At 48.8% G+C, this 23,425-nt stretch overlaps 1 protein-coding gene across 1 annotated transcript in view; it reads left to right on the top strand.

The window, feature by feature from the left end:
- LOC135056777 (neurotensin receptor type 1-like) overlaps positions 1-20,993 on the top strand; it is a 96,639-nt gene extending 75,646 nt beyond the window's left edge. The window contains exon 3 of the mRNA XM_063962350.1: positions 18,400-20,993. Coding sequence (XP_063818420.1) covers positions 18,400-18,860 — 461 coding nt within the window. The 3' untranslated portion in view covers positions 18,861-20,993. The remainder of the gene's footprint in view (positions 1-18,399) is intronic.
- The last annotated feature ends 2,432 nt before the right edge of the window (positions 20,994-23,425 follow it).

Genomic DNA, 23,425 nt, shown 5'->3' on the forward strand with positions numbered 1-23,425 from the left:
GAAGAGGAACTCTACGGATCATAGGTCTGCCAGAGACTGTGAAGGGTCAAGCCTTGTTTCATTTCATAAAGGTATCTTTACCTGAAATGTTACAAGTACAAGATAAGTGCAATGATCTTATAATAGAAAGAGCCCACACGTTGGGACAAGTGCGGCCACAAGAGGGTGCTAGACCTCGAGCTGTAATCTTCAAACCACTTAATTTCCTACATAAAGAACTGCTATGGTCAGTATCCCGCAAGTCCAAACAATTATCATGGGTGGGTCACAAGATTTTATTATTTCCAGATTATTCAGCAGAATTATCTAAAGCCCGCAGAGATTTTGCACCCCTTTGCTCACGTCTCATTCAAGAAAATCGGAAGTTTGCACTTGTCTATCCTGCGAGGCTGCGCCTATACAATGGCTCCTCCTTTAAGGACTTTCTGTTTCCCATTGATGCTGAAGCCTTCCTCAAGGAATCATCAGAAGCTGAGTTTTTATCTCCAGAATGTCTGAATGTGAATAATACTCAGTCCTCCAACAGCTCTCCCTGCGTTTTCTACTTACGTTAACCACATTGTGCCAGAATGTACTTATTACTTTGAGATTACTGACGTCATGACCCTCCGCAGAATGTTGCAGATCCCCTTCAGTGCCAATGATGTGTTCTACAATTTGTGCTGTTTTGTTTTATTAGAGTTCTCTCACGAACTCACTACTGTTGACTTACTAACATCTACTGATGCCAAGGGATATTGGGGGTGATTCCGAGTTGTTCGCTCGCTAGCAGATTTTAGCAGCATTGCACATGCTAAGCCGCCGCCCTCTGGGAGTGTATCTTCGCTTAGCAGAATTGCGAATGAAAGATTAGCAGAATTGCGAATAGAAAATTCTTAGCAGTTTCTGAGTAGCTCGAGACTTACTCCTACACTGCGATCAGCTCAGCACGTTTCGTTCCTGGTTTGACGTCACAAACACGCCCTGCGTTCGGACAGCCACTCCCCCGTTTCTCCAGACACTCCCGCGTTTTATCCTGGCACGCCTGCGTTTTTCCGCACACTCCCTGAAAACGGTCAGTTTCCGCCCAGAAACACCCACTTCCTGTCAATCACACTCCGATCACTTCAACGATGAAAATTCTTCGTTCTGCCGTGAGTAAATCTACTAAGTTTTGAGCTAAAATACTTAGCGCATGCGCACTGCGTACCATGCGCATGCGCATTTTCGCATTAATCGCTACGTTGCGAAAAGCGGCAACGAGCGAACAACTCGGAATGACCTCCATTACCTGTTCCTGCAGAGACAATTGTCTCCGTTCCATCTTATTAGTTAATAATACTCTGATTTCATATGCTAGAGTTTTGCAGTTCTTGACTCTCACCCCATACTTATAATGGGAAATGCGATCTGGGCCGACTTTACAAAAAATAAATGTGAAAAAATACCGCAGTGTGCCCTGTGATAATCTCACCAGCTCAGGCTGGCGAGTTCACAGGACAGCACTGCGATAATGTGGCATTTGCCCAGCTTTCTCTAAAAAGTAAAAAAAAAACATACTCACCTATCCAGGGAGCCGGTGTCTGCTGCACACTTTACAGCACCGCTTGTCACCGCAGCGCACAGGATTCGGCGCCGGGCAGCCCAGCAGAAGCAGCGCGGACCGGCTCCCTAGACTGGTGAGTATATTGATCTTCTTAGGATGTCCGCGGCGCGTGGGGGTAGTCGCGACGGAGGGGTCGACCGGGTGGCGGCGGTAGCGGTGATGTCGGCGGGGGAGGCCCATGCGCAGCAGGACATCAGGGTATTTTTTCTGAAAAATACCCTGATGATGCTGCAGAGTATCATCGCAGGGACAGAGCTCCTGGATGCGGATGGTGATGAATAGGCCTCTATATGTGGTGAAACAGTACTCAGATCATAAGGGACTTTTTGCTGCTGCTCTGAGATTTAGATTATACTGCTAGACGAATGTATTCACTTACTCATGCTGCAGGTGTACGCAACACCTACTAAGTATGTTTTTATTTTCAGTCATGATTGTTTTTCCTTTAAGGCCCTACGGTGTTGCTGGGTTACTTCAGGTTATTCTTTTCTTTTTATTCTCTCTCTAATAAAACTCAGCTGTTTTCTATATAAGGCTCACTACTCATTTTGACTAGAACTATGGGGGTCATTCCGACCCGATCGCTCGCTGCAGTTTATCGCAGCAGAGCAATCGGCCTGGAATTGCACATGCGCCGGCGCCGCAGTGCGCCAGCGACAGCCGGATGGCTGAAGGCCGTCATTCAGTAGCGATCGCCTCTGCCTGTTTGACAGGCAGAGGCGGTCGCAGGGTGGGAGGAGGCTGGACGGTGGCGTTAAGCCGCCATTTAGGGGGCGCGGTCTGGCCAACGCAGGCGTGGCCGGACCGTTGGGGGGACGGGCCGCGGCGGATGCATGACGACTCACGCAGCCGCTGCGGCCAGTGGCAGCGACGATCAACTACCGGCCAGCTGCAGGAGCTGCGCTGGACGGGAGTTACTCCACAAATACAAAAGCATCGCCGCTGTGGGATGATTTTGTATTTGTGTGGGGGGGGGGGGGGGGGGACTGACATGCGGGGCGAACTAGCCCTGTGCTGGGCGTCCCCCCGCATGTCAGGGAAGATGATCGTTGCTGTGCTAAATTTAGCACAGCTACGATCAACTCTGAATGACCCCCTATGAAAAGATGGGCGGCCGAGCACTGGAGCAATGTTTGTATTGGGGGTCATTCCAAGTTGATCGCAGCAGGAATTTTTGAAGCAGTTGGGCAAAACCATGTGCACTGCAGGGGAGGCAGATATAACATGTGCAGAGAGAGTTAGATTTGGGTGGGGTGTGTTCAATCTGCAATCTAATTTGCAGTGTAAAAATAAAGCAGCCAGTATTTACCCTGCACAGAAATAAAATAACCCACCCAAATCTAACTCTCTCTGCACGTTATTTCTGCCTCCCCTGCAGTGCACATGGTTTTGCCCAACTGCTACACAAATTCCTGCTGTGATCAACTCAGAATTACCCCCATTGTTCTTTATGCTAAGCAATATATTGTTGCTTACTTTTCAAGGAAGTTACCCCTACTTTCTGACCAGTTTTGTTTTGGGTCTGCCCTTTTCTTTCCTGCTTCCTCCTTTGGGTCCCTCCCTCTTTCTATTTTTTTATTTTTTACACAACCTTGTCCTTTTCATATGCTCATTTATGACACGGATTGCGATTCAGAAATACCCCAGTGGATTGGTTGTTATGCTGTGTTTAATGTTGGCATTCATTATACCGAAATTGATTGTATCTCTACTTCCTCTGAAATATTACTATGTCTCTAAAAATAAGTAGTGATGAGCGGGTTCGGTCCCTCGGAATCCGAACCCCCCCGAACTTCACCCATTTTACACGGGTCCGAGGCATACTCGGATACTCCAGTATTGCTCGGTTAACCCGAGCGCGCCCGAACGTCATCATCCCGCTGTCGGATTCTCGCGAGATTCGGATTCTATATAAGGAGCCGCGCGTCGCCGCCATTTTTCACTCGTGCATTGGAAATGATAGTGAGAGGATGTGGCTGGCGTCCTCTCAATTTGTTTCAGAGGGCTGCAAATATCTTTATTCTGGGGACCAGCAGTATTATAGGAGGAGCACAGTGCAGAGTTTTGCTGACCAGTGACCACCAGTATTATACGTTCTCTGCCTGAAAAACGCTCCATATCTGTGCTCAGTGTGCTGCATATATCTGTGCTCACACTGCTTTATTGTAGGGACTGGGGACCAGCAGTATTATATAGGAGGAGTACAGTGCAGAGTTTTGCTGACCAGTGACCACCAGTATTATACGTTCTCTGCCTGAAAAACGCTCCATATCTGTGCTCAGTGTGCTGCATATATCTGTGCTCACACTGCTTTATTGTGGGGACTGGGGACCAGCAGTATTATATAGGAGGAGTACAGTGCAGAGTTTTGCTGACCAGTGACCACCAGTATTATACGTTCTCTACCTGAAAAACGTTCCATATCTGTGCTCAGTGTGCTGCATATATCTGTGCTCACACTGCTTTATTGTGGGGACTCGGGACCAGCAGTGTTATATAGGAGGAGTACAGTGCAGAGTTTTGCTGACCAGTGACCACCAGTATTATACGTTCTCTGCCTGAAAAACGCTCCATATCTGTGCTGCATTGTAGTATATAGTAGGAGTACAGTGCATAATTTTGCTGACCACCAGTATATAATATATAGGAGTACGGTACAGAAGGCCACTGCTCTACCTACCTCTGTGTCGTCAAGTATACTATCTATCCATACCTGTGGTGCATTTCAGTTTTGCACAGTTTGCTGACCACCAGTATATAATATATAGCAGTACGGTACAGTAGTCCACTGCTCTACCTACCTCTGTGTTGTCAAGTATACTATCCATCCATACCTGTGGTGCATTTCAGTTTTGCACAGTTTGCTGACCACCAGTATATAATATATAGCAGTACGGTACAGTAGGCCACTGCTCTACCTACCTCTGTGTCGTTAAGTATACTATCCATCCATACCTGTGGTGCATTTCAGTTGTGCGCAGTATATATAGTAGTAGGCCATTGCTATTGATACTGGCATATAATTCCACACATTAAAAAATGGAGAACTAAAATGTGGAGGGTAAAATAGGGAAAGATCAAGATCCACTTCCACCTCGTGCTGAGCTGCTGCCACTAGTCATGGCCGAGACGATGAAATGCCATCAACGTCGTCTGCCAAGGCCGATGCCCAATGTCATAGTAGAGAGCATGTAAAATCCAAAAAACAAAAGTTCAGTAAAATGACCCAAAAATCAAAATTAAAAGCGTCTGAGGAGAAGCGTAAACTTGCCAATATGCCATTTACGACACGGAGTGGCAAGGAACGGCTGAGGCCCTGGCCTATGTTCATGGCTAGTGGTTCAGCTTCACATGAGGATGGAAGCACTCATCCTCTCGCTAGAAAAATGAAAAGACTTAAGCTGGCAAAAGCACAGCAAAGAACTGTGCGTTCTTCTAAATCACAAATCCCCAAGGAGAGTCCAATTGTGTCGGTTGCGATGCCTGACCTTCCCAACACTGGACGGGAAGAGGTGGCGCCTTCCACCATTTGCACGCCCCCTGCAAGTGCTGGAAGGAGCACCCGCAGTCCAGTTCCTGATAGTCAAATTGAAGATGTCACTGTTGAAGTACACCAGGATGAGGATATGGGTGTTGCTGGCGCTGAGGAGGAAATTGACCAGGAGGATTCTGATGGTGAGGTGGTTTGTTTAAGTCAGGCACCCGGGGAGACACCTGTTGTCCGTGGGACGAATATGGCTATTGACATACCTGGTCAAATTACAAAAAAAATCACCTCTTCGGTGTGGAATTATTTTAACACAAATGCAGACAACAGGTGTCAAGCCGTGTGTTGCCTTTGTCAAGCTGTAATAAGTAGGGGTAAGGACGTTAACCACCTCGGAACATCCTCCCTTATACGTCACCTGCAGCGCATTCATCATAAGTCAGTGACAAGTTCAAAAACTTTGGATGACAGCGGAAGCAGTCCACTGACCACTAAATCCCTTCCTCTTGTAACCAAGCTCCTGCAAACCACACCACCAACTCCCTCAGTGTCAATTTCCTCCTTACACTGGAAAGCCAATAGTCCTGCAGGCCATGTCACTGTCAAGTCTGACGAGTCCTCTCCTGCCTGGGATTTCTCCGATGCATCCTTGAGTGTAATGCCTACTGCTGCTGGCGCTGCTTTTGTTGCTGCTGGGAGTCGATCGTCATCCCAGAGGGGAAGTCGGAAGACCACTTGTACTACTTCCAGTAAGCAATTGACTGTCCAACAGTCCTTTGCGAGGAAGATGAAATTTCACAGCAGTCATCCTGCTGCAAAGCGGATAACTCAGGCCTTGGCAGCCTGGGCGGTGAGAAACGTGTTTCCGTTATCCACCGTTAATTCACATTCACAGACTTGATTGAGGTACTGTGTCCCCGGTACCAAATACCATCTAGGTTCCATTTCTCTAGGCAGGCGATACCGAAAATGTACACAGACCTCAGAAAAAGAGTCAACAGTGTCCTAAAAAATGCAGCTGTACCCAATGTCCACTTAATCACAGACATGTGGACAAGTGGAGCAGGGCAGACTCAGGACTATATGACTGTGACAGCCCACTGGGTAGATGTATTGCCTCCCGCAGCAAGAACAGCAGCGGCGGCACCAGTAGCAGCATCTCGCAAACGCCAACTCGTTCCTAGGCAGGCTACGCTTTGTATCACCGCTTTCCAGAAGAGGCACACAGCTGACAACCTCTTACGGAAACTGAGGAACATCATCGCAGAATGGCTTACCCCAAATGGACTCTCTTGGGGATTTGTGACATCGGACAACGGGGGTAATTCCAAGTTGATCGCAGCAGGAAATTTTTTAGCAGTTGGGCAAAACCATGTGCACTGCAGGGGGGAGAGATATAACATGTGCAGAGAGAGATAGATTTGGGTGTGGTGAGTTCAATCTGCAATCTAAATTGCAGTGTAAAAATAAAGCAGCCAGTATTTACTCTGCAGAGAAACAATGGCCCTCATTCCGAGTTGATCGGTCGGTATTTTTCATCGCATCGCAATGAAAATCCGCTTAGTACGCATGCGCAATATTCGCACTGCGACTGCGCCAAGTAATTTAACAATGAAGATAGTATTTTTACTCACGGCTTTTTCATCGCTCCGGCGATCGTAATGTGATTGACAGGAAATGGGTGTTACTGGGCGGAAACACGGCGTTTTAGGGGCGTGTGGATGAAAACGCTACCGTTTCCGGAAAAAACGCAGGAGTGGCTGGAGAAACGGAGGAGTGTCTGGGCGAACGCTGGGTGTGTTTGTGACGTCAAACCAGGAACGACAAGCACTGAACTGATCGCACAGGCAGAGTAAGTCTGAAGCTACTCTGAAACTGCTAAGTAGTTTGTAATCGCAATATTGCGAATACATCGGTCGCAATTTTAAGAAGCTAAGATACACTCCCAGTAGGCGTAGGCTTAGCGTGTGTAACTCTGCTAAATTCGCCTTGCGACCGATCAACTCGGAATGAGGGCCAATATTACCCACCCAAATCTAACTCTCTCTGCAAATGTTATATCTGCCCCCCCTGCAGTGCAAATGGTTTTGCCCAACTGCTAAAAAATATCCTGCTGCGATCAACTTGGAATTACCCCCAACGCCAGCAATATTGTGCGTGCATTACATCTGGGCAAATTCCAACACGTCCCATGTTTTGCACATACATTGAATTTGGTGGTGCAGAATTATTTAAAAAATGACAGGGGCGTGCAAGAGATGCTGTCGGTGGCTTGCGGGCCACTTTCGGCATTCAGCCACCGCGTGCCGAAGACTGGAGCACCAGCAAACAGTCCTGAACCTGCCCTGCCATCATCTGAAGCAAGAGGTGGTAACGAGGTGGAATTCAACCCTCTATATGCTTCAGAGGATGGAGGAGCAGCAAAAGGCCATTCAAGCCTATACATCTGCCTACGATATAGGCAAAGGAGGGGGAATGCACCTGACTCAAGCGCAGTGGAGAATGATTTCAACGTTGTGCAAGGTTCTGCAACCCTTTGAACTTGCCACAAGTGAAGTCAGTTCAGACACTGCAAGTCTGAGTCAGGTCATTCCCCTCATCAGGCTTTTGCAGAAGAAGCTGGAGACATTGAAGGAGGAGCTAAAACAGAGCGATTCCGCTAGGCATGTGGGACTTGTGGATGGAGCCCTTAATTCGCTTAACCAGGATTCACGGGTGGTCAATCTATTGAAATCAGAGCACTACATTTTGGCCACCGTGCTCGATCCTAGATTTAAAACCTACGTTGTATCTCTCTTTCCGGCAGACACAAGTCTGCAGAGGTTCAAAGACCTGCTGGTGAGAAAATTGTCAAGTCAAGCGGAACGTGACCCGTCAACAGCTCCTTCTTCACATTCTCCCGCAACTGGGGGTGCGAGGAAAAGGCTAAGAATTCTGAGCCCACCCGCTGGCGGTGATGCAGGGCAGTCTGGAGCGAGTGCTGACATCTGGTCCGGACTGAAGGACCTGCCAACGATTACTGACATGTCGTCTACTGTCACTGCACCCAAGTAGGCACGTCAGACAGTCCGTACGTATACTGGCAGGAAAAAGAGGCAATTTGGAGGCCCTTGCAGAAACTGGCTTTATTTTACCTAAGTTGCCCACCCTCCAGTGTGTACTCCGAAAGAGTGTTTAGTGCAGCAGCTCACCTTGTCAGCAATCGGCGTACGAGGTTACTTCCAGAAAATGTGGAGAAGATGATGTTCATCAAAATGAATAATAATCAATTCCTCCGTGGAGACATTCACCAGCGATTGCCTCCAGAAAGTATACAGGGACCTGAGATGGTGGATTCCAGTGGGGACGAATTAATAATCTGTGAGGAGGGGGATGTACACAGTGAAAGGGGTGAGGAATCGGAGGATGAGGAGGAGGTGGACATCTTGCCTCTGTAGAGCCAGTTTGTGCAAGGAGAGATTGATTGCTTCTTTTTTGGTGGGGGCCCAAACCAACCAGTCATTTCAGTCACAGTTGTGTGGCAGACCCTGTCGCTGAAATGATGGGTTTGTTAAAGTGTGCATGTCCTGTTTATACAACATAAGGGTGGGTGGGAAGGCCCAAGGACAAATCCATCTTGCACCTCTTTTTTCTTTCATTTTTCTTTGCATCATGTGCTGTTTGGGGACTATTTTTTTGAAGTGCCATCCTGCCTGACACTGCAGTGCCACTCCTAGATGGGCCAGGTGTTTGTGTCGGCCACTTGTGTCGCTTAGCTTAGCCATCCAGCGACCTTGGTGCACCTCTTTTTTTCTTTGCATCATGTGCTGTTTGGGGACTATTTTTTTGAAGTGCCATCCTGTCTGCAACTGCAGTGCCACTCCTAGATGGGCCAGGTGTTTGTGTCGGCCACTTGGGTCGCTTAGCTTAGTCACACAGCTACCTCATTGCGCCTCTTTTTTTCTTTGCATCATGTGCTGTTTGGGGACTATTTTTTTTTAAGTGCCATCCTGTCTGACACTGCAGTGCCACTCCTAGATGGGCCAGGTGTTTGTGTCGGCCACTTGGGTCGCTTAGCTTAGTCATCCAGCGACCTCGGTGCAAATTTTAGGACTAAAAATAATATTGTGAGGTGTTCAGAATAGACTGAAAATGAGTGGAAATTATGGTTATTGAGGTTAATAATACTATGGGATCAAAATGACCCCCAAATTCTATGATTTAAGCTGTTTTTGAGGGGGTTTTGTAAGAAAACACCCGAATCCAAAACACACCCGAATCCGACAAAAAAATTTCAGGGAGGTTTTGCCAAAACGCGTCCGAATCCAAAACACGGCCGCGGAACCGAATCCAAAACCAAAACACAAAACCCGAAAAATGTCCGGTGCACATCACTAAAAATAAGCAGATGGAATGTTGGGGGTCTTAACTCCCCCAAAAAGCGTGAATGTGTCCTCGTTTTACCTTCGTAAATTGCGCTTAGATGTAGTCTGTTTGCAAGTGACCCATCTTATTCAAGATCTTCAAGCTAAATATATTAGGACTAGGTGCTTCATCGCGCCCTACGGGCGCTCTTCACACCGTCGGAAGGGGCTACGCCCCTTTAACCCCTGCACGCCTTTCTAGGGTTCAATATATGGAGTATTCCCTGCATTCCTAGTTTTGTTAGTGTTTGAATATTGCACAATGAAAGGCCTTCCGATGGTGAAGGGGGCGTAGTCCCTTGCAACAGGAAGGGGTTTGGGGAGTGGGGACCGCGGATGGGGGAGGGGGTATGAAGGCGCTGTGGGTGGGGTAGGAGCAGGGGTGTCGCAGGTGGGGGATGGCAGCTGCAGGGCTGTTGCGGATGGAGGAGGGGTTCCGAAGGCGCTGCAGATGGGGAAGGGGTGGGTGCGGGTGTGCAGTGGATGGGGGAGGTGTCCAGGGGGCGCGGTGGGTGGGGGAGGGGTGGATGCGGGGGTAACGTGGGTGGGGAAGTGGCGGGTGCGGTGCTGTTGCGAATGGTGTAGGCGATGCGGATTGGGAAGGGCCTGCTGCGTGGGTGGGGTAGGGGATCCAAAGGTGCAGCGGGCGGGGGAGAGCCAGATGCGGGGTGTGGCGGATGGGGGAGGGGGTCCGGAGGTGATGTAGGTGGTGGAGGGGCGGGTGGCATAGGGGGTCTGGAGGCGCCGCGGGTAGGTACCGGGGGAGGGGGCCGGGGGGGCGCTGTGTGTGGGGGAGGGGCAGGTGGGGGAGGGGCAGATGCTGGGCTGGATGGGGGAGGGGTTCCAGAGGTACTGCGGGTGGGAAAGGGTGTGGCGGGTGGGTAGGAGGTGTGGAGGCGTTGCGGGTGGGAGAGGGGGGGTGCAATGAATGGGGTTAGGGGTCCGGAGGAGGGAGGGTCCGTGTGTGTTGAGGTGTGGGGTCCGTAGGCGCTGTGGGTGGGGGTGCCACGGGTGGTGGAGGGACAGGTGTGTGGATTTGCGGTGGATGGGGGAGGGGGTCTGGAGGTGCTGCAGGTGGTGGAGGGGTGTGTGCGCGGGTGGGATAGGGGGTGGGTGCGGGGGTGCAGCGGATGGTGGAGGTGGTCCGGGAGTGTGGGAGAGGTGAGGTGCTGTGGGTGGGGGAGAGGCGGGTGAGGGGCTGTTGCGGATGAGGGAGGGGTTCCGGAGGCGCTGCAGGGTGGAAGGGTGCAGGTGTTGCGGGTGAGGTAGGGGGCCTGGAGGCGCTGCGGGTGGGGGTGCGGTGGATGGGGAGGGGCTGCAGGTGGTGGAGGAGCGGGTGGTGTAGGAGGTCCGGAGGTGCAGTGGGTGGTGGAGGGGTGGGTGCTGAGGGTGGGGTAGTGGGTTCCGAAGGTGTTGCGGTTGCTGGAGAGGTGGGGGTGTAGGGGATGGGTCAGTGGGTGCAGCGGATGGGGGAGGGGTGAGTGCGGGGGTTCAGCGGATGGGGAGGGGGTCAGGGGATGCGGGAGGGGTGGGGGTGCTGTGGGATGGGGGAGGGGTTCCGGAGGCGCTGCGGGTGGGGGAGGGAGGGAGGGGGGTGAGGGTGCGGTGGATCGGGAGGGGCTGTAGGTGGTGGAGGAGCAGGTGGTGGAGGGGGTCCGCAGGTGGAGTGGTTGGTGGTGGGGTGAGTGCTGCGGGTGGGGTAGTGGGACCGAAAGTGTTGCGGTTGCTGGAGGGGTGGGGGTGCAGGGGATGGGTCCGGGGGTGCAGCGGATGGGGGAGGGGCTGCTGCAGATGGGGGAGGGGTTTCGAAGACACTGCGGGTGGGGTAGGGGGTCCGAAGGCGCAGTGGGTGGGGGTGCCACGGGTGGTGGAGGGGCAGGTGCGGGGGTTTGCGGGGGATGGGGAGGGGTCCAGGGGCGGTGCAGGTGGTGGAGGGGCAGATATCAGTGCACATAGCCTCTGTGGTAGTTAGTGAGGGTTGGTGATGGTGTAAGAGGGGTGAAGGCCAGTACACAGACAGGCAGTTAGAGAGCAGGATGAGGGTGACAGGGCATAGTGACGGGGAGTACTTAGCAGATATAGGGGTGGGCTACAGGTGTGATGTCACAGTGTGTGTACCTTTGCTGTCATGTGTGAGGTATGTGAGGTATATGTGAGGTATGTGTGAGGTAAGGATGTGCGGGTCGTGGTGGCCACTAACCTCCAGGCTGCTGCTGTGAGATGGTGACTGCAGAGGGAGGGAACTCAGACCCAGCAGCAATGGGTCGTGGTCAGCATTCCTTCCTGGCCCCGTTCCGCCGCACACTGTCCGCCCCGTCTGACGGGCGTCATTCCTCCATCCTGCATGGCAGCGTCAGCTGCTGTGATTGCGGAGCATAGGTAAGGGTCCGGAGCCCTGTGGGCGGGCAGGCATGGTGTTTCCCTGGAGAGGTGCGGCGCGCGTCCTTAGGCTGCAGACGGAGGGAGCTCCGGCCCAGCAGCAATGTTGATTAGTGCGTGTCCCGTCCTGGCGCTGTCCCGCTGCACATGCTCCGCACCGCTTGCCGCTGAGCATGGCAGCCCTTGTGTGTATGCTGCAGATGCTGATCTAGCGGTGCCTGAGCTAGCGCCCTCTCCCTGGGGTGTGGGTGTCAGGCGGCAGGTATGGTGTGTAGGTGGGAGAGGAGCTGCGGGCGGCGACTCGCTGCCTGCAAGTACCCTCCATATCAGCGCTGTTCCCCTCCCTGCAGATAGTGTCAGTGGCCGTGGTGTACTTTTGCTACTGGTGGCCAGGGCCGGTGCTAGGGTGTTCGGCGCCCCCCTGCAAACTATGAATTTTGCGCCCTCCCATATTCCTTTGTTGTGCATCGGGAAAAGTGGTGTGGTCTCACAACTAAGGGGCATGGCCACACAATAGTACCCCCATTTAAAATTACGCCACAATGTAGCACAATCTTATTCATCTTATACGTAATGCCCCACCCGTAGTAGTAGCGTCCTTATACGTAATGCCCCACCCGTAGTAGTAGCGTCCATATACGTAATGCCCCCCCAATAGTAGTAGTGTCCTTATACATAATGCCCCCCCAGTAGTAGTAGCAGTTATATGTAATGCTCCCCAACAGTAATAGTAGCATCCTTATACGTAATGCCCCACCCGTAGTAGTAGCGTCCTTATACGTAATGCCCCCCAGTAGTAGTAGCGTCCTTATACATAATGCCCCCCCAGTAGTAGTAGCATCCTTATACATAATGCCCCCCCCAGTAGTAGTAGCGTCCTTATACATAATGCCCCCCCAATAGTAGTAGTGTCCTTATACATAATGCCCCCCCAGTAGTAGTAGCAGTTATATGTAATGCCCCACAACAGTAATAGTAGCATCCTTATACGTAATGCCCCACCCGTAGTAGTAGCAGTTATATGTAATGCCTCCCAACAGTAATAGTAGCGTCCTTATACGTAATGCCACCCCTGTAGTAGTAGCATCCTTATACATAATGTGCCCCCAGTAGTAGTAGCATCCTTACATGTAATGCCCTCCCAGTAGTAGCGTCCTTATATGTAATGCCCCCCAGTATTAGTAGCCTCCTTATACGTAATGCCCCCCTATAGTAGTAGCGTCCTTATACGTAATGCCCCCCCTATAGTAGTAGCGTCCTTATACGTAATGTCCCCCCTATATTAGTAGCGTCCTTATACGTAATGCCCCCCCTATATTAGTAGCGTCCTTATACGTAATGCCCCCCCTATAGTAGTAGCGTCCTTATACGTAATGCCCCCCCTATATTAGTAGCGTCCTTATACGTAATGCCCCCCCCTATATTAGTAGCGTCCTTGCATGTAATGGCCCCCCCAGCAGTGGCGTACATAAAGTGCGCACACACAGACATACCTCACACACACACAATTCACACATATATACAAACACACACACCCCACCATATATACACACACACACACACACACACACCCACCCCCACTATATACACACACACGCACACACATTTCTCTCTCACCCTCCACTTACCAAGTCTGGCTGGCCGTCACTGCAATGCTGATTCCACCACTGTTCAGCTGTCTGGTCCCGTGTAGCTCCGCCCCTCTATTCCGTGTAGCTCCTCCCCTTCGTGATGCCGTAGCCCCGCCCCCTTTACGGGACCCGCACTGCACAGCACACAGCCCGCTGTCACAGGTGATTGGGGGGGGAGGACAGGCACAGCAGCCGGCAGCTAGTGGCCATCCTCACCTCCTATACTGTAAGGTAGGGTCTTGCACCTGACTGCTGCTGGCGCTGGGTATGGGGTAGCTCCCTGCAGCAGATGCAGTTGACTCCGCCCAGCTCTGTGACTCCGCCCAGCGTTACGGGCACAGAGTCACAGATTAAGACAAATATATAGGAGATGGAAGGGTCGTCTTCTGTATGCCGGCGGCCGGGCTCCCGACGTCCAGCATCCCGGCGCCGGAATCCCGACCGACGGCATACCGACATTTATTCTCTTTCTTGGGGGTCCTCGACCCCCTGGAGGGAGAATAAATAGCGTGGCGCGATTAGCGCGCCACCGTGCCCGCAGCGTGGCGAGCACAGTGAGCGAGCCCGCAAGGGGCTCATTTGCGCTCGCCCAGCTGTCGGTATGCCGGCGGCCGGGATTCCGGCGCCGGTATGCTGGTCGCCGGGAGCCCAGCCGCCGGCATACACTACTACACCCGGATGGAAAGTCCTCACATCTGCTTCATCTAATTCTAAGGCTCGAGGTGTAGGAATTATAGTTAGGTCTCAGCTTCAAGTAGAGGTCTCAGAGATACAGATAGACCCTATGGGGAGATATGTTATCTGCCACCTGTTGGTTGAATGGTTGAAATTTGTCTGTGTCTCAATATACGCTCCTAATGTGTATTCTAGGGCTTTTATGTTGAAGATCATTGCTTTACTGCTCCCTTATATACACCTACCTATTATTCCCTGTGGTGATTTAAATTTAATCTCTTGCACAATTAGATAGACAACATGTTTCGGCTCCAGGGCCTAAACTTCCAAAATTGGGTGTTCCTGAACTTGCGATGGAACGTGATTTGCTGGACACGTGGCGCGCGCTACACCCAACAGATAGGGAATTTTCATGTCTATCGCAGCGAGAGCTACAATGTCTAGAATAGACTACATCCTCATGTCTGCCGCGCTGTTGCCAAAAATTGTACAAGCAGAAATTGAGAACATAATGATCTCTGATCACGCGGTAGTATGGGTGGAACTCTTGTTAGCTCAAGACAAGGGGAATCTTATTAGATGGCATTGCCCTTATTCTTTAGCAAATTCAAATACTTTGAATGGTGTTATTATTCAGGCTTGGAATGACTTTACAAAGGATTTTCCGGATACGAAATTGAGTAACCCGGTACTTTACTGGCAAGCATTTAAGGCCACGATTAGAGGGGTTATTATCTCTCACACTACAGCCTATAAGAAGATATACTAGCTTACACTTAGGCTCAAGATTTACTTACTTCTACTTTCCAAACATACAAATCCAACCCGACACCTCTCACCCGAGACACTTATTTCCAGGCAAGGAAGCAATTCGAGGGTATTTTTTATTAAAATGGAAGCCTCATACACTTGTACCAAAAATTTTAAGTCCCACAAATATGCTAATAAGTCTAGTAAGTTGCTATCCAACCTACACAGAGGCCAACGTGTCCCTTCTATTGTATTCCCATTACGAAACGGGTCTGGGACTGAGGGTCGACAGCACAAAGGTCGACACACCTTAGGTCGCTGCCAATTGGTCGACACACCTTAGGTCGACATGGACAAAAGGTCGACATGGACAAAAGGTCTACAGGAACAAGGTCGACCTGGAAAAAGGTCGACATGAGTTTTTTATGTTTTTTGGGTGTCGTTTTCTTCGTAGAGTGACCGGGAACCCCAATTAATTCGCTCGCCATGCTTCGGGCATGGTGCTTTCGCTTTGCTCGGCACACTTTACCGTTCCAATCGTAGTCCACGTGGATCGTTAAGTATAAAAAGGTTCAAAAAAAGAAAAGAATCGTGAAAAACTCATGTCGACATTTTTCCATGTCGACCTTGTTCCTGTCGACCTTTTGTCCATGTCGACCTAAGGTGTGTCGACCAATTGGCGGCGACCTAAGGTGTGTCGACCTTTGTGCTGTCAACCTGGAGTCCGGATACCTTACGAAACAATGACAACTCCCTGACCACATCGAATTCTCAAATAGCAAAAAACATTGCAGGAATTTTATGGCACTTTACACTCTGCTCCAAAACCATCTACTCCCAGCGAATCTCAATTTTGGGATAGTTTACCTTTACCGCAACTGTCACAGGCCATGAGTGATTCTGTAATTGGTACCATCACTACAGATGAAGTTTCATCTGCCATCTCCCAGCTAAAACAAGGCAAATCAGCAGGCCTCGACGGCTTTACGACAGATTTTTATAAACTATTGGCCCCCAATCTTGGTTTTAGTCTTTAATAATATATTAGACTCTGGTAAACTCCCATTGTACTATAATGATGCCATTATTAGAGTACTTCTTAAACCTGGTAGAAACTCCTCTGACCCTGGATCTCCCTGTTAAATTTCGAATATAAACTTTTGACTAAGATTTTAACAGGACGATTGACGTTCTCTTACATTAAACTATAAGAATGTGTGGTTATGAGATATAATCCGACTGATCTAATGGACTATTTTCTCTACTGAAATGTGTCAGTAATCCTACAAAAGGTGTAAAGTTTTCTCTGAAATATATATTTTTTTTTATGTCTACTATGTCCTTACCTCTCCCCTCTCCTCTCCTTCTTCTCCTCCCTTTATCTCCATATACACCTCTCGATTCATTACTACTTTTGAGTAGTAGACATTACGATGTTGTTTGTTTCCTTTTCATATTTCATTAGATATTTTGGGTTCGTGTTATCTCACTACAATGCTCCTACTGTACTTGTATTTTGATACCTGAAATGTCTTGTGGTACCAATGTTTGCGTAGTGTTTTCTGCTCTGTTTTTTCTCTGAAAAATTTCAATAAATACATTTATAAAAAAATAAAAAAAAGAATAAAAAAACTAAGAAATCACATGTACATAAGTATTTACAGCCTTTGCTCAATACTTTGTTGATGCATCTTAGGCAGCAATTATTGAATATGATGCCACAAGCTTGGCACACCTATCTTTGGGCAGTTTTGCCCATTCCTCTTTTCAGCACCTGTCAAGCTCCGTCAGGTTGGATGGGAAGCATTGGTGCACAGCCATTTTAAGATCTCTCCAGAGATGTTCAATCGGATTTAAGTCTGGGCTCTGGCTGGGCCACTCAAGGACATTCACAGAGTTGTCCTGAAGCCAATCTTTTTATATGTTGGCTGTGTGCTTAGGGTCGTTGTCCTGCTGAAAGATGAACCCTCGCAGCAATCTGAGGTCAAGAGCCCTCTGGAGCAGGTTTTCATCCATTGCTGCATTCATCTTTCCCTCTATCCTGACTAGTCTCCCAGTTCCTGCTGCTGAAAAACATCCCCACAGCATGATACTGCCACCACCATGCTTCACTGTAGGGATGGAATTGGCCTGGTGATGAGCAGTGCCTGGTTTCCTTCAAACATGACGCCTGGCATTCACACCAGAGAGTTCAATCTTTGTCTCATCAGACCAGATAATTTTGTTTCTCATGGTCTAAGAGTCCTCCAGGTGCATTTTGGCAAACTCCATATAGGCTGCCATGGGCTTTTTTACTAAGGAGTGGCTTCTATCTGGCCACTCTACCATACAGTCCTGATTGGTGGATTGCTGCAGGGATGGTTGTCCTTCTGGAAGGTTCTCCTCTCTCCACAGGGGAATACTGTAGCTCTGACAGAGTGACTATCGGATTCTTGGTCACCTCCCTGACTAGGGCCCTTCTCCCCCGATCACTCAGTTTAGACGGCCGATCAGCTGTAGTAAGGTGGTTCCGAACTTCTTCCATTTACGGATGATGGAGGCCACTGTGCTCATTGGGACCTTTAAAGCAGCAGATATTTTTCTGTACCCTTCCCCAGATTTGTTCCTCGAGACATTCCTGTCTCGGAGGTCTACAGACAATTCCTTTGACTTCATGCTTGGTTTGTGCTCAGACGTGCACTGTCAAGTGTGGGACCTTATATAGACAGGTGTGTGCCTTCCCAAATCATGTCCAATCAACTTAATTTACCACAGGTGGTCTTCAATTAAGCTGTAGCAACATCTCAAGGACGATCAGTGGAAACAGGATACACCTGAGCTCAATTTTGAGCTTCATGTCAAAGGCTGTGAATACTTATGTACATGTGATTTCTTCATTTTTTATTCTTAATAAATTTGCAAAGATCTCAAAAAAACTTTTTTTCATGTTGTCATTGGGGGTAATTCCAAGTTGATCGCAGCAGGAAATTTTTTAGCAATTGGGCAAAACCATGTGCACTGCAGGGGGGGCAGATATAACATTTAGAGTTAGATTTGGGTGTGGTGTGTTCAATCTGCAATCTAATTTGCAGTGTAAAAATAAAGCAGCCAGTATTTACCCTGCACAGAAACAAAATAACCCACCCAAATCTAACTCTCTCTGCAAATGTTATATCCTCCACACCTGCAGTGCACATGGTTTTGGCCAATTGCTAACTTTCTTGCTGCTGCGATCAACTCAGAATTACCCCCATTATGGGGTATTGTGTGTAGAATTTTGAGGGAAAAAATGAATTTATTCCAGTTTGAAACAAGGCTGTAACATAACAAAATGTGGAAAAAGTGAAGCACTGTAAATACTTTCCGGATGCACTGTAAATAGGATAATTAGATCCCTTTCAGAGTCTGAATAGCAAATTGCAATTTTCACATGACGCAAGCCGCTACTACTCCCCAGTACTGTAGAATCGTCTCTGGTATAAAATACTAATACATCCATTTTCTTTGCAGGGGCGGTGGTGGCGGCATTCTTCCTGTGCAATTTCCCCGATACTGCCTCATCTCTCATGCAGATCTACATAGATAACTGGAACACGCACGTCCTCAAGGTCTATACCCTACTGAAGACCTACCTATCCCTGCCACTTTGGTACCTCAATAGCGCTTTGGATCCCATACTGTTTTGTATATCCTCAACATCTTTCCGCAATGCATGCTGGGAAACCCTAACAGCCATTTGTCCGTGTCAGGAGAAGTCTACCAACGGACCAAGTCATGCCTACCAAGCTTCCGGCGTTCGGCCTGGTGGCTCCTCCCTGGCATCAGCGCCAAGCATGCGTTCAACGTGGACACTAAACTCCAATGAAGGCGAGCAAAAGGAAAGCTTGGGTCAGGCTCGAACTGCTGACCCCAAACTCTTATCGTTCCGACATATTGATGTGGTGGAGACGGGGGACTTCTCTGTTCCCTAGAGGAATTGTTTTGAAACCATTGCAATCAAAGGAGACACACGGCGAATCTTTTACAGGGCTGTCACGTAAAGTGAGGATCTTGAGTGAATAATAAAATGGTGAAAATTACCTTTTAATACATGTAAGCACGGCGCGGTTTTAATAGCTTTGAAAATTGATGGATTATTAACACATCAAAGCTGTGAGCTGCAACTGAAACCAAGTCTTACTTCTAAGAGGATTAGCTGAATCATATTTAATTGGAATTTTAACGTTACTTTGTAAATTAATTTTTAATTGTGTTTGAAACAAACAACGTAAGTAGCAGTAACTAAAGAACTCTAGCCAAAATGGAAAATTCAATTGTTGGTGGGGCTCATTCACATACCGCACCTCATGTATAAAGTGTACTACTGCTAAACTCTTTGGCTTTCCACCGCGGTGTCTAGATGGCCTGCCCAGTGCGTATCAAAGTGGATGTTTATTTTGCACTCTCGGGAGATTCCTCAAGCGCTCCTAGTTTGGCCAGGAGGTGGAACCTCAAAAGGGCTAGCAGAATTGTTACAAAACCAGGACTGTCATGGAAGAGACAGATGCAATATATCCATGTCATGGTTATAAAAGATGACTCATCTTTCAGAATCCTTATGCATATACGATGACCGTGGTTAAAAAATGTTTTTAAAACCTTATCATCACCTGGATTTAAAAGAGAAGGCCAAAGGTCTAAAAACACAAGTGATACAGTACGTTTATGTGATAATCTAATTTTTCAACCATCGTTAGTTTAACAGAAACAAAATCCAGTCGTTCAAGAGCTTTGTTAATTTCTTAAACTAATTTTTGTCTGGAACTGACTCCCCTCCCCAAAAGTTAGAAGACCATAGCAACATACATAATGAGTATGGAATCCCCACACGTCCAAAGTACCAAAGATACACAGCAAAAACACACATGGAAGAACGTTTAATTAAAAATTAAGCACTATTCCTCACCCCATCGATGAGGAAATACAAAATTCTCTTTTCTTACATCAGACATGGGGCCTAATTCTTGTTTTGATGGTATTGCACAGCCGTGACATTAAAATACAAATGCAATAGGAGGCATCTGTCGGAGATAGACACCTCCTGCATGCAATTGCGACATCTGAGTGCTGTGTCACAGTACACAGCCTTAAGATCACCATCGCAACCATCGGTCACAATTTTAGATGTTTCTGGGCAGCGTTCAGCCTGCCTAAGCTGAAGTTTACTCAGGCTGGCATTCAGATTAGGATATCGGGGTCCAGTAAATCTGCTTCAGACAACACAAACCCTGGAACCGTCGCGCCTTCAAAACAGGGGGCCTCCGTTTTGAAGTACGGTGCTGCCCCCGCTCTGCCCCCCAAAAGCCGCAGCATGTCAAGTCATGCTACAGCTGACAGGGGGCTGCAAGTGATATCGCAAGACTTGTCCTGCATATGAGCAGAACGGGTCTCTCATCTGTGCAAGCCTACAACCATCAGATTTGTACATAAACCATCGGGTTTATGTACAAATCTGTATTAGGCCCTTGGTACACACACTCACTGTGCATTTCCAACCCAGCTACTGGGGCTCGTTCTGGAGTTTGCAAGATAGCCCTCTGCCCTGTTTTCAACAATTATTCATTTAGGGAGATATTCAATTGCAGTTGGAAGTTCCGACAAGGCGGAAAGACAGCACTCTCCGCCAATTATCGAAACTTTCTGACATTTCAATATTCAATTGAAGTGCCATTTTTCTGCCCTGTCTGAAATTCCGACAAGTTGAAAAACACATGGAAAATCTCTGCACAGCCATGTGTTTTCAACCCTGCCACGGTCAAAATTGGTCCATTTTCCACCATTCATTTTCGCCCATAAGAGAGGACGGAAATGAATGGTCGGAATCGGAGGGGAAACGGGCAGAAACGGCCTGCTATTGAATACTGAAGTGTCAGATTTTCTTCGTCAGAGAGGATCCGACTGTGATTGAATATCCCCCTTAATGTTATATTTTTAACAGTGTCAGTCTCTACAGGCGGCTAATTGAATAATAAGATTTTAAACCTACCGGTAAATCTTTTTCTCGTGGTCCGTAGAGGATGCTGGGGACTCCGTAAGGACCATGGGGGATAGACGGGCTCCGCAGGAGACATGGGCACTTTAAGAAAGACTTTAGATCTGGGTGTGCACTGGCTCCTCCCTCTATGCCCCTCCTCCAGACCTCAGTTAGAGAAACTGTGCCCAGAGGAGACGGACAGTACGAGGAAAGGATTTTGTTAATCTAGGGCAAGATTCATACCAGCCACACCAATCACACCGTATAACTTGTGATAACTACCCAGTTAACAGTATGAAAAAACAACATAGCATCAGTTCAGGATCGATGCAACTATAACATAACCCTTATTGAAGCAATAACTATATACAAGTATTGCAGAAGTTGTCCGCACTTGGGACGGGCGCCCAGCATCCTCTACGGACTACGAGAAAAAGATTTACCGGTAGGTTTAAAATCTTATTTTCTCTAACGTCCTAGAGGATGCTGGGGACTCCGTAAGGACCATGGGGATTATACCAAAGCTCCCAAACGGGCGGGAGAGTGCGGATGACTCTGCAGCACCGATTGACAAACATGAGGTCCTCCTCAGCCAGGGTATCAAACTTATAGAAATTTGCAAAGGTGTTTGAACCCGACCAAGTAGCAGCTCGACACAGCTGTAGTGCCGAGACCCCTCGGGCAGCCGCCCAAGAAGAGCCCACTTTCCTAGTGGAATGGGCCTTGACCGATTTCGGTAACGGCAATTCAGCCGTAGAATGCGCTTGCTGAATCGTGTTACAAATCCAGCGAGCAATAGTCTGCCTTGAAGCAGGGGCACCAATCTTGTTGGCTGCATACAGAACAAACAGTGCTTCCGTTTTTCTGACTCTAGCCGTTCTGGCCACGTAAATTTTCAAAGCCCTGACTACATCAAGTAACTCGGAATCCTCCAAGTCACGCGTAGCCACAGGCACCACAATAGGTTGGTTCATATGAAAAGATGAGACCACTTTTGGCAGGAATTGAGGACGGATCCGCAATTCCGCTCTATCCATATGGAAAACCAGATAGGGGCTTTTAAGTGACAAAGCCGCTAATTCCGACACTCGCCTAGCCGAAGCCAAGGCTAATAACATGACCACCTTCCATGTGAGATATTTCAACTCCACCGTTTTAAGTGTTTCAAACCAGTGTGACTTTAGGAAACTTAACACCACGTTAAGGTCCCAAGGTGCCACTGGAGGCACAAAAGGGGGCTGAATATGCAGCACTCCCTTTACAAAAGTCTGAACTTCTGGGAGAGAAGCCAATTCTTTTTGAAAGAAAATGGATAGGGCTGAAATCTGGACCTTAATGGAGCCTAATTTTAGGCCCAAATTCACTCCAGTTTGTAGGAAGTGAAGGAAACGGCTCAGATGGAATTCTTCCGCAGGAGCATTCCTGGCCTTACACCAAGAAACATACTTTCGCCATATACGGTGATAATGTTTTGACGTTACGTCCTTCCTAGCCTTTATCATCGTAGGGATGACCTCAACCGGAATGCCTTTCTCTGCTAGGATCCGGCGTTCAACCGCCATGCCGTCAAACGCAGACGCGGTAAGTCTTGGAACAGACAGGGCCCCTGCTGCAACAGGTCCTGTCTTAGAGGAAGAGGCCACGGATCTTCTGTGAGCATTTCCTGCAGATCCGGATACCAGGTCCTCCGTGGCCAATCTGGAACAATGAGGATTGTTCTCACTCCTCTTTTTCTTATTATCCTCAACACCTTGTGTATGAGAGGAAGAGGAGGAAATACATAGACCGACTGGAACACCCACGGTGTCACTAGGGCGTCTACAGCTACTGCCTGAGGGTCTCTTGACCTGGTGCAATACCTCTTTAGCTTTTTGTTGAGGCGGGACGCCATCATGTCTATCTGTGGCAGTCCCCACTGACTTGCAATCTGTGCGAAGGCTTCCTAAAGAAGTCCCCTCTTGGATGCAGGTCGTGTTTGCTGAGGAAGTCTGCTTCCCAGTTGTCCACTCCCGGAATGAACACTGCTGACAGTGCGCTTACGTGATTCTCCGCCCAGCGAAGAATTCTGGTGGCTTCTGCCATCGCCACACTGCTCCTTGTGCCGCCTTGGCGGTTTACATGAGCCACTCAGTGACGTTGTCTGACTGGATCAGAACCGGTTGGTCGCGAAGAAAGGTCTCCGCTTGACGTAGGGCGTTGTATATGGCCCTTAATTCCAGGACGTTGATGTGAAGACAAGACTCCTGACTTGACCAAAGACCTTGGAAATTTCTTCCCTGTGTGACTGCTCCCCAACCTTGGAGGCTTGCGTCTGTGGTCACCAGGATCCAGTCCTGAATGCCGAATCTGCGGCCCTCGAGAAGGTGAGCACTCTGCAGCCACCACAGGAGTGATACCCTGGCCCTTGGGGACAGGGTGATCAATCGATGTATCTGTAAATGTGACCCGGACCACTTGTCCAGGAGGTCCGTTTGGAAAGTCCTCGCATGGAACCTGCCTAAGGGAATGGCCTCGTATGATGCC

Source organism: Pseudophryne corroboree, chromosome 3 (assembly GCF_028390025.1).
Source record: "Pseudophryne corroboree isolate aPseCor3 chromosome 3, aPseCor3.hap2, whole genome shotgun sequence".
Taxonomy (NCBI): Eukaryota; Metazoa; Chordata; class Amphibia; order Anura; family Myobatrachidae; genus Pseudophryne; species Pseudophryne corroboree.